Raw genomic sequence first — 12783 nt, 5'->3', positions numbered from 1 at the left:
CCACATACACATTAGAATAACTTTTATGAAAAAGTCAAAAGAAAACAAATAGAGAAAAGGGAACCCTCACCCTCCATTGATAGGAATGTAAATTGGTAAAACCATTATTGAAAACAGTGTGGAGGCTCCCCCCACAATTAAAAATGGAACTACTATATAATCTGGCAATCTCACTACTTGGCATATATTCAAATAAAATGAAATCAGTATGTCAAAAAGACATCTGCATTCTCATGTTTATTGCAACACTATTCACAATAGCCAACACATAGAATCATATCTTGTCCATCAACAGATGAACAGATAAAGAAAATGTGTTACATAGACACAGAGAAATTATATTCACCATTCAACTATTAGAAAGAAAGAAATCCTGCCATTTGCAACAACATGAATGAATCTGACGACCATTATGTTAAATGAAATAAGCCAGGCACAGAAAGACAAATACCGCATGGTCTTACCCATATGTGGACTCTAAGAAAGTTGATCTCATAAAAGTGGAGAGCAAAATGGTGTTTATCAGGGGTTAGTATGATTGGGAGGACTGGGACTGGGGAGCAGTTAAAGAATACAAAATATCAGATAAGATCAATAAGTTCAACATTATGACTATAATTAATAATACATTCTCTAAAATTCTGAGACTGCATTTTCTCACCTAAAAATGATAACTATGCGCATATGTTAATTAGCTAGATTTAGTCATATGACATATATATACTTCAAAGCATGTACATGATATAAATCCATTTAATTTTATCTTTAAGAAAAAAGGGAAGTCAGCTGGGCGCAGTGTCTCGTGTCTGTAATTCCATCACTTTGAGAGGCTGAGGTGGGTGGATAACCTGAGGTCAGGAGTTCAAGACCAGCCTGGGCAACATGGTAAAACCCTATCCCTACTAAAAATACAAAAATTACCTGGGCACTGTGGCATGTGCCTGTAATCCCAGCTAATCAGTAGGCTGAGGCAGGAGAATCACTTGAGCCTAGGAGGTGGAGGTTGCAGTGAGCCGAGATTGCATCATTGCACTCCAGCCTGGGCAATAGAGTGAGACCCCATCTCAAAAAAGAAAAAAAAAAAAAGAAGTCAGGATAGCGTTTTTTTGGGATAAGAATTAGGATAGTGACTGTAGGAGACCCGAATTGGATCTCTGGGGCTTAGTAATATTCTGCTTCATGGACTGGATTATGGTTAGACAAGTGTGTTTACTTCATAGTAATTCATTCAGCTATTACTATACGTTTGTGATTTGTGCACTTATCTGTATGCAGATGTAAAGAAAAAAGCCTTGCCCTTTGGAAAATAAAGTCTCAGCTATTTAGTAATTGGCATTTACTCAGTTAGCAATTAGAATTCTTATAATGCTAAGTGTATATTTTGTAAACCTTTTAATTTTGGGTTCACCTTATACAATGTCTTCATTTCCTACTTTATTAAGGAAGCCCATGTCTGTATCTGTGCAACACTCATAGATTTAGCACTCCTCTATCACAGGTACATTGTCAGGTGCTTCAGGTATAAACCTAGCCTTCAAAGGAAGAAGATTTTTTTCACAATTTAGAAATTTTTAAATGGGCTGTTCTCAGAAAATTTCAACAAAAATGTGCAAGTATTTGTAAAATAAAATAATTTGTGCACTTTTCTGTGTGTAGATTTGTTTAAAAGCTTTGTCCTTTGGAAAGTAAAGTCTCAGCTCTTTAGTAATTGGCAGTTAGTCCATTAGTAATTGACATTCTTAGAATGTCAATTATAAATAAATGGCTATCTACATTTCTGATTTCATTTTTTTTTTTTTTTTTGCATGGATGCTCTGCTTCTACAAATGTGCATTACATAATAGAGTGAAACTGAGGATGGACATTTGATGAACTCATGGATGGCTGGGTTTAGGGATTAGAAATCTTTGTTTAGAGGTGGTGCAGTAAATTCACATTCATGTTGAATAGTGAAAAAAATGAGAAATACTTCTGAATATGATAAAACATATCATCAATACTCTTTTGGTTCCATTTGTGTTACTACAGTATGTTCAGGAAAACATCCTAATAGTCTTGAAAATAAAATAGTTTATGTCAAAATTTCATAGAAAAACAATTTTAAAGTTGTTTGGGTTAGAGAACTTCAACCACGAAGCCACACATTTAGAATCAAATGAAACAAAAACACAGTAAAGTGAGTAACTATTTTTGATAAAAATTATAGAGTTGTGTTTCAATAGGACAAGAAAAGAACAAGTTAAACAATGGACACATTACTTCAATTTGCTTTTGACTTGATGATTTTCAGAAAACATAATTTTTAGTTAGCCTCACAGTCTATGAAAATAAGCCAAGAAAGAAATCTAATGATAGTGACATAAAAGCTATTTAAATGAGAGTCCTCAGAATTTCAGAAAAGATAGGATAAAATTGGCATTTTATTTTTTCTTATTGTTTAGTTTTTTGTATTCTTACTTTTATGTAGTATTAATAAACAGCCAGAGAGGGTCTGTAAAATGGCTGCTACCCACATAGCATATGGAAAATAAAACAGTCATTGTTAGCTTTCTGGTGACTGGCTTCATTTCAGCTTCTTTCTCCCCTTTAACTTGTATCTGAAAGTCCATCTTCACACAAATACATTTCCTCCCCCCACTATACAAATTAAATACAACCTGTCTAGCATGAGTTATTGTCAGAGAACGGGGAGCCCCATTTGTTTTGTCTCCTACTCTAATGATTACAGTCAGATCATAAAATAAAGAATAACAACAACCTTGTCCCTTCTGCCCTGAAGAAATCCCCACCACGACTTCTTTTATAGAGCAAAACACAATTGGTGTCTTTTCAGCGCAATCAATAAGTGGAAATGGCTTTAGTGACATGTCTAAAATGAACTTCTGAGTTGCATATCCTCTGGAAGGTTTAAAATGAACACGTGAACCTTGTACATAGCCCAAGCAAAGAAGTTGCTAGAGGTGCCTTTTAGTGAGTATTGTAAAATGGGACAAGTTGTTTTGTCTTTTTTTTTCCTTAATAATCACTAAAATGTTCAGAATTGAAACCAGGACACTGTGCACTTAAACTCATGCTGCAAAATATATTGTTGCTTATTGTTAAAATGAATCTAGCTATTAAAAAGATAAAAATACAGTTAATAATTATCTTAAAAGAAGGGATGAATGAATACAAGCACCATAAACTTGACAATCATGGAAGACTTTGTTCCACAGGCAGAATATGAAATATAATATAAATATTTTAAAAATTATGTCTACTGAAAAAAGTTTCATTTTTATTCAGTTAATATAACTTTTATTCGTTGACTTATTTAGAAAATTAAGGACAATTTCAGGACAGAAGCATATTTTCATGAAAACAGAGAAACTTACACCCATATAGGGCATTGGCACAAATTTATTCACACAGTTCGTTCAGAGGATCAGGATCCTAAGGAATCCTGGGATAATTATAGACACGAGAATTATATTGTTCCAATGTATTTCTTTTTTGTTTAACTTCCCATAAACCTCCCTCAATATTAGACTGTGAGCTTTTTGAGGGTAAGGACTAGATCTTATTTATATGTATATTCTCAGTGCCCAGAATAGTGCCTGATACTGAATAAATGCTTGATGAGTGAAGGAGTGAAAAAAAATGAACCATCCAACATTCCATTATCACAATTTACTTTGTCTGTTTTGCTGATCTGGGAAAATCACAGAAATGATTATGAAATTTGGCCTTATCCTTTGCTCTTCCTTCTTGCCAGAGTGGCATCTGCTCTGAATTTGTATGTGCATAAAAATCCTTTTATGTTCTGAAAAGCTTGAGGGACTCTGCTCTAGGACTCAGAGATTACCATTCACAGGACACTTAATGCTGGTGGGTTCATAAATTCAAAACTGAACCTAATAATTTACTTGTATGGGCTAGTGACAGAGATGGCAATCCAGATGGGACACTCATGGTTATTCATGAATCAAAGTTGTTCAATAAATACAGCCCACTTTCAATTTTCAATCATGCTGCATATCATAAGCTAGACATTTCACATATCTCAGTGTCAGTGCTTTCTACATTTAGTCCCTGCTGCCATAAAATTTCAAGCTAATTCCATGCAGGTAACCAAAATTTACAAATGGGTGGTTCTAACCAGATGTTGACAAAATTTCTCAAATATTTGAAAAATACAAATAGATGGATTAATGTCTACATTTGGAATTTCATATTTTTTTTCTTATTTCTTCAGATGGTCATTTTTGTGAGGTAGTGCTGTCCTTTCAGGAGGCAGCTGGTTGAAAGGAAGAGACACCATTTTTCTTTGTACAGTGGGGTTCTCATGTAGCCTAATTGTGACCTTTTAAGATGTCCACAGATGGATCCACTCAGAAACAGAAAGAGATAAAATTGCTAAATTGTCCTCAAGCCCCTTACCATTGATGACTTTGTCTGGGCTGTTATCATTCTGACCTTGTCTTTTTGCAAAACTATTCTTACTATCTTAATTGCTATGAACATTCTATTAGATAAAGCAGTTCATCAATTTAATAACAAAAATCAATCACTATTTGATTTGAATTGTTTCATGTACTTGAAAGTGTTGGGTTAGTTAAAAATGAAAATAAGTTTAAGTCAAAATGCTTGATTTATTATTTCTTAAACCAATTAAGCTATAACGGAAGCTTCCTTGTGAAAGGCCAAAATGCCAAGTGTAAGTAGATTATTGACAAATGCTACCAGGGAAGTCTCTGACTGAGATCCTTACTGATGTTCTGCAGAAATGCATCAGGGAAAAGATTATCAAAACCAAGTCATCAGCAAAAGGAGCTACCAGAAGTTAGGATCAAGACCCTAGTTTAGGATTGAAGCAAAATACAAAAACTCAAGAAAATAGAAAAAGTCTCCCTTGCTAGACTGCAAACTTCATAAGGTCAGGAACTCAGTTTTATTTATTGTTTCAGCCTGAATACTGCATCAAAACATAGCAGGTATTTAATGAATACTAGTTAAATAAATGAATAAATAATTAACGAGATTCAAATGAAACATAAAGAAAGTCAGGTCAGGGAAATGTGAGATGGCATTTGACTGCCAACTTAGGGTCAGAATGAGAGTCAGGCTGCAACCAAATCAGAAGAACCTGTAGTCAGAAGTGGGAAGGGAAAGACTAATAGCAACTTGCAGGAGGGAGATCAGGTAAGGCTATGAGAGATTTAAGGACTTTATTGCCCTTAATGATGCCATCTTCTCTCCAAATGACTCTTGCTCAAGTGTAGTTTCCCTCAATTAGTAGAGAAGAAAATACAAAGATTTCAGAGAGAAGTGAATCACAAATAGGTTCTGGTTTGATTATTTATTAAGGAAAATGCATTGAGGTGTTACTAGTTAATACCACACTATATATTCCAGGGATACAGTCATCAGTTTCAAAGTGGAACATGGGTATGGACTTGACAGAAAACATATTCTAGAAGGAAATAAATCTGTGTACATGACTTCAGAAATGATATCTTGTTTCTTATTTACCTTCTCTATAATGCCTGATACATCAAGGCAAACACCATGTTAAAGTCTCAACTTGACTTCTTTTCACTCTGTTTGTTTGAGGCGAAAAGAGTTTTCTGCAGTGGCTACTTATGCTCACATTATAATATGCAGTGCAAAAATATATTCAGAGGTTGAATTTTGCTCTTAACCATTTCTGATACCAACACTGGAGAGCTGTGATTCTCAACACAAGAATGAATACCAAAACCCCTTGGTGTCCTGACATGATACAGGAAACTCCACATCAAGTAAGGTGCTGATGGGCTGAGAGCTCTGAAATGACGTTCGTTTGCCCTCAAACTATTTCCACCAACCATTCTTCAGAAGCAGTGGCAATATTAAGGTTACTAAATGTCTATAACTTGAAGTTACTAATTGACAACATAAGGGATATTGATTATTTATTTGATTGTGGAAGTTATCACCAATAACCTGTAAACCAAACAGACACTTTTCCATCGTTATCTCACTTGATCTCTTGGCAGCATTAAGCATAGTTGGCCAGTTCCCTCTTTTTGGTCAACTCCTTTAACTTTTTTGATTCATACGTGGTATTCCTGCTACCAAACTGATTTATTCTCCTTGCCAGTCTCCTTGTTGATTCCTCCTCTTCAGCTCAACTTCTAAATGCTGAGTCTTCCAGGACATAGCATAGCCCCCCTCATTCCCCTCCTCTCTACTTCTGTCCTCTCCTCTTGAAATTTTGTCCTCTGGTGCTTTTCTATGGCAACATGGTTTTAAATACCACTTCTATAATGGCCACTTCCATGTTTTCAGCCCTGTTCTCTCCATTAGACTCCAAACTGGCATGTTCTACTGCCTATCTGACTTACCCTCTTAGATTTCCAGTAGGCATCAAAAATTCAATGTGATTAAATAGAACTCTTGATTTCCTAGCTACAAATCTGTTCTTTGTTCAGATTTCTTCATTTTTTTTTTTTGGTAAATGGCACAATTTACCTATGTGACCAAGCCAGAGATGCAGGAATCATCATTTCTCTTTCCTCCACATCAGATCAAACAGCAAATCTTGCCAGTCCTGCCTCTAAAATACGCCTGCTTCTCTCCCACTCCACTGCTATGGCTGAAGTCTAGGCCACAATCATTTCTTGCTTGGATTATTGTGATAACTCTTAACTGCAATTCTCTGACCTTTCTTTCCTCTCCCTTTCATTCTTCACATAAGAGCAGCCAGAGTGATTAAAAAAAAAAAAAACCCATAAATTGAACATTGTGACTTCCCTCCTTAAATTGTCTCAATGGCTTTCTACTGCACTTCACATACAATACAGACTTTTTTTTTTTTCCATAATCCATATATCTATACATATCTTGTCTCTACCTAATCCTCCAACTATTTTAATTTTCCAGCGCTTCACTTTCTTTCTGTTCTCACAGGAACCAGGTCTGCTATACTTTTGACCCTCCATGTGTATTGTTATCAGAGTTTATCTTGTTACTTACTTGTTTGATTTTTTAAAAAATTGTCTTCCCCCATTAGGATGTAACATTCATAAGAGCAGAAGCTTATCTATCTTATTTATGTTCTGATTTGGGAAAAATAAGAGGGGCAGCTGAAAACACTGTCTTCTCTATTTTCAAAATGGTTCATAGTTAATGCTTTTGTAGTAGCTTGCTGTTTTAGACTTTGCAGGGAAAGTTAAAATTATGGCTAGAAAAGTGACTCATAGGACTGACATTATAAGTACATAAAATGTGAAACCGATAATTTTGGTTTTGGTGACAACTGCCCTTGTTTCAATATTTGTTTCATTGTCACCATGCTCTGAATTTGACCATTAGTAAATATAGGTAGGATGGTGGTAGGGATAGAGTGAAAAAGAGGATAAAAGTAAGCAAAATTGTTAAGCTTTTTGGGTTCATTATATTTTGGTAATAATTAGGGAGATCTTTTACTCAGTGACATTTTTGATAGAGAAAAATAAGTGGGGAGAAGATGAGAGCAGTAAATTCCAGATATGTTTGGTGAAGGACAGAGGCAGAGCTCTCTTTCAAGAGAAAAAGAATACAGAAAAGAGAGAGTAAGAGAGATTCTGAAAGTTTCACCTACATCATATTTAGTGTTAAATATACATGCAGCTATTCAGTTATGAAACAATGTAAATCAAAAACAGTCTTTGCAGAATATACTTAAAATAACAGTTAATGTCATATTTAGCCAAAGTTTTCATTATGTTCTATTTATAAAAAGCAAAGAATTTCCAAATTAATGAGATATTTATTTTTATTTTCTAGTAACAAGATGCCATATTTTGAAACTACAATTTATAATGCACTATGAAATGGAATAGTTACCATGCCCATGAATTCTGTCCCCATTTTTTTGTATAAAGTCATTGTCAGAATTTTTGTTGATTTATTTTAATTCAGAAATGTGGTCATTATGATGATTGTTCCAGAATTTGATTCATTCTTATTAACGTTCTGTTTTTAAATATATTCCATTTTTGCTTGCAATAAGTTATTTTGAATGAAGCCAATCTAGTGAAAACATTGTGCTCTGATGGTCTTGAGTGTCACTCTTGAGTAATCTTGATCTTAACCTCCAGTCAAGCCTTCATTATCAGCATTCCAGAAAATCTCTCTCATCAAAGTTACTTACATTCTCCACATTACTGTATCCATCTGGCAATCTCAGGTCTCATCTTTCTGAATTTCCCAGCAGCATTTGACACTATGGAACATTCTCTCCATTTTGAAATTCTTCTCTTGGCTTCTGCATTTCTTCAGTGTCTCCTCCTTAGTTTCTTCAGCCAGACCCTCTCATCTCCTTTGCTGAGTTCCAAATTATGGGCCACCCCAGAGCTCAATTCTCAGGCACCTTCTTTATCAACTATTCAGTGATCTCAGCCGGTATATGCGTAAAAACTATTTATATTCTGATGATTTCCCATAGTTATAGCTCCATCCCCAATCTTCCTCTTAACTCAAGATCCGAAACAGAATCCTTGATTTTCACTCTAAAACCCACTCTTCTTTGTGAGTTCTTCATCTCTGTGAATGACAATGTCATTTACCTATTTTCTTGGTAAATATCTCTGCAATTATCTTTGTCTCATCTTTTTCACAGCCTACATGTAGTTTGTGGTCAAATTCTGTCTCACTTCAATTCAAAATATATTTTAAAATGCCCACTTCTTATCAACTCCACTGCTACCACTCTAGTAGAAAGCAGCCTCATTGTCACTGAGGATGGAACAGCTGCCCCTCTGCTCTTCTCTCTGAGGTCCTCCCCAGGGTCTATTCTCTACCTTCTAGATTGAGAGAGGCTTTACATATGTCAGATCTTGACTTGTCCCTCACAGTTAGAAATACTTTATGACTTCTTACACTTTGGATGAAATCTGAACTTCTCTGATTCCTAAGACCCCAGAAACCTGTTCCTTGTCCTGATAATCTCTTCATCATCATCCTGCTACCACTCTCCTTGTGCTCCCTAGTCTCACTAAAATTACTCACTTCCTGTTCTTTGAAGAAGTCCAGCGTGCTAGTACTTCAGAGCTCTTGGGCTTGCTGTTCTCTCTGCTGTCTCTCATTACATCATGTCTCTACTCACACGTCACAACCACAGAAAGGTTGATTTCTCAAACCTCTGTAAAATATCAGACTCTCTCACTCTTTACCTTCTTGCCCTAGTTTTCTATATAGCCTGTATCATCAACTGAAAGTATATCACATATTTTTTTAAAAAAAACATACGATTATTTCTTAGTTTGTTGATTGTGTGCCTTCCCTACTACAATATAAGCTTTATAAGAGCAGGGACTTTGTTTTGCTCATTGTTTTGTTCCTGGCATTTAGCTCAATGTCTGGTACTTAATAGGTCTACATAAATATTTATTGAATTAAAGAATGAATGATTTATATTTAGGAAGGGAAGAATTGTGCACATGTGATCTCTGCAGGACCTCACAGAGAGATGTCAACATGGTGAATAATGATGGTTATCTGAAGGTCATGCTAATAGGGCAGGTAAAAAAAAAAAAAAAAAAAAAGCTTGAGGGTGACTGGCTATATAAAAGGAACATCCCTCTGAGATATAGGAGCCTGGATTGTCACTCTTCCATGCACCAGAATATACTTTGTGGCTTTCTGAAAGTACACACCCCAGACGTCTGCCCCAGATGTTCCGATTCAGAGGTTTAGAGTGAATTCACACTAATGTAGTTCTTTTTGGTTGAAGTCCCCAAAAGCAGAACTTGAGATAGGGATTTTGGTACATATTATTTACTATGAGGATGCTTACAGGTAAAACCTATTAAAAAAGGGAGGAACTCAGAATAGGGAGCTAGAGGGAGCTGAGCAAGAATGTGGTTCCAGGAAATCTGGCTTTGGCCTGATGCATACAGCAAGGCTCTGTATCATAAACTACACCATAAAGTTGTTTCCTCCCTGAGGTAAGAGACCAGTATCAGTCAGTCATTGATCTTAGGCTGACTAAGTGTGATGAGGTCACTTTCCAAGTAATGTAGCTCTCCTCCGTGGAGGGCAATTCTCTAGAGTGGGAGCTGAGAACCATTAGCAGTCAACACTCACAGCAGCTGGAGGAGGCACACTCCATAGAGAAGGGAAACTGGAAAAACCACCACAATGTTTTCTGCAGTTGGATAGAAAGGGGCTAATTGTTCTGCACAAACATTCATTCATTCATTCAACATATATTTATTGTGGTCAGTTATGGGCCAAATATAAATACTATAATTTGCTGAGATTTAATGATAAACAAACATGGTTCCTGAAGGATAGGGAGAAACAGAAATATTCATCACATAAACATGCAGTCATAATGAGATACTTACTAAATTATTCCAAATAATTAATTGAAGCAAGATTGTAGAAATAAGTCCATGATATTGTATAAGTAGGTAATAGTTTCCCATAAATTGTTTTTGCTGTAACTCTTAGAAAAATGGTATAAATTCTTTACATAGAAATCATTATCTAATACCACCTGTATGTTAAATAATTATCAGGCATTATTTGAAAACTCAAATAGAATTAAAAATATGTTTCAACCTGGAAACCATGTTAGTGTACAAGTCCTATACTTGATCATTGTTCAAAACACAAGATGATTTTCTCTTAATGGGAACTGAAGCAGAGAAAAAGTAAGAATAATTTTTTTTTTTTTAAATGCAACTAAAGTCTTGGGTCAGATGCTAATTCTTTTTGTCTTTTAGACATTATCCCCCTTATTCCTCTCCATGATTGGCCAAGCAAGGCAAGAACAAGAACAAGAGCTGTGTGTGATAACAAGCCGAATCTTGTTATCATAGAATATTCATGTTCACAGACTACTCACAATCTGCTGGTCTCTGTGGAGGCTAAAATTTCATTGGTGTTATTCATTTGATATGAAATATTCACCACTATAAGACTGGAATAACTATGTTTAAAAATAGCAACATTTAAGGGACAAAAAGAAACTATCTGAATACATAGATACAATACAGATCATTAAATTCCAAGCAAAATTTGATAATTCAGCACTGGGGGTAAGAGATACCAAGAAAGTACAAAAGGAAAACTTGTATTTATATGTTAAGTTATTAGAAAGAAAGACACAAAAACTTTTAAAATGACCAATAAATTGGATACCATTAAATATCTACCTATAGCTCCTGCTTTTGTCTAAAACTCTATTTTCGTCTTTTAAAAACATCTTTGCATAGTGCTATGGAAGCTATTGTCCTGAAAAATAAACCAGTTAATGAGCAACATAACAGATGTCAGTAAAATAGTATTTCTTAGTTTCTTTAACATAGAACAAAATTTCAAAGAAATTCTGTTGAAATTCTGAAGTGTCACCTAGATCTCTCTTTAGGAGAATGTGATGCCACAAGAAATAATAAGGCTTATTTTCAATCATTCTGTTCATACCTCAAATCCCTGTGGTCTTCCTAGACTCTCTTTAATGTGTTTCCATGCAACAAGAATCTCTGACACAGACACACTTGTTGCCTTGACATCTGTGGGAGCAGCACTGGGTTCTGTATGAAGGAAAATAAAACACAATTATAAAAAGTTTATGTCCATCAAAGCATTGCACCTGAGTCTGTCAGGTGTTAACTTCCTCTTACCTTATTTTTGAAATGAAGGGCTGTGGTAGTTATAAAAAACACAACAAAATATAAAGGTGATCCTTTTGGGTTTCTATACTTGGGTCAAGTCTCATAAATACCTTCCCAATGACAAATGACAAATCTAGCAAGACAGGCAAAGACATTCATCCTTGGATCAGCTAAGACATTTCTGGGGAACTTAAATTTTCTGCCAATCTAGCATAATGCCTATAAAAATGGACTGTGGCGTCAGGGTTTGCTTTTTTTGTTGTTGCCGCTGCTGTTGTTTTTTGCCTTAAAACATTTATTTAGCTATTTATTTACCTTTGGGTAAGTTGTTTTATCTCTAAGCCCTAGTTCCCTCATCTATAACATGACTATAATGAGAGATTATTATCTCATAGATTTAAAGGTTGGTTTTAATTAGAATAGTACATATAAAATATTGAGTACTGTGCTTGGCGTTAAATATGTTCATTCACAAAATACCATATTATTTTATTTTTTATTCTGTGTAGGCATAAATAGTATCTAAATTTCATTAGACACTTTTTGTTGTTCCACCAGAAAACTACATTTCTATGATTATATAAGGAATATGCTATGAATCATGATATTTAAATGGCATGCATTGACTTTTAAGACAGGTGCAGGTGGAGAAGAAAGTCCCTGAAGGGCTCAGTGCTGTGGCTCGAAACCACCTTTTCATTTGTTTCTACATTCAGTGACCTTTCACACTAATTTTTTTGAAACACACAACGTCTGACTGGCATCCATCAAAAGGTGCACTTTATTCGAGCCTGCACTTGATGTGAGGAACAAAATATTTCTAGTGTTGACACGGTTGAATCATAAATACTGTGTCACAAACACACGTTAAATGAAATGGCAGAATAAAGGCCATACATTAGTTCAAACAGTTCTGTAAAAAGTCTATTAAAAAATTCTACTCCATAACAATGGTAGAGATTTTGGTACTAACCCCTTATCACTGATTAGAGCTCAGCTTCATCTATGAAATTTTTGTTTTGTTTTGTTTTCTTCAATTTAGGGAACCATATAGCAAAGATTGAGTTCTAAATAAAAATATTAAAAGGCAACATTGAAGCTATAATCATTTTCTGAGGTGTTTCCTTTTCTAAAAGAAGCTAGTCATACATGTGTCTGG

At 35.1% G+C, this 12783-nt stretch overlaps 1 protein-coding gene across 1 annotated transcript in view; it reads right to left on the bottom strand.

Annotated features, from left to right (window-relative positions):
• Window positions 1–12783, bottom strand: part of CNTN5 (contactin 5) — a 1322079-nt gene that overhangs the window by 39062 nt on the left and 1270234 nt on the right. Inside the window, exon 21 of the mRNA XM_038004871.2 lies at window positions 11434–11543. Within this exon, the coding sequence (XP_037860799.2) occupies window positions 11434–11543 (110 nt within the window). The remainder of the gene's footprint in view (window positions 1–11433; window positions 11544–12783) is intronic.

The sequence above is a fragment of the Chlorocebus sabaeus genome, chromosome 1 (genome assembly GCF_047675955.1).
Source record: "Chlorocebus sabaeus isolate Y175 chromosome 1, mChlSab1.0.hap1, whole genome shotgun sequence".
Lineage (NCBI taxonomy): Eukaryota > Metazoa > Chordata > Mammalia > Primates > Cercopithecidae > Chlorocebus > Chlorocebus sabaeus.
Note: the sequence above shows the minus strand (reverse complement) of the source record. Positions and strands in the feature narration are given on the sequence as shown.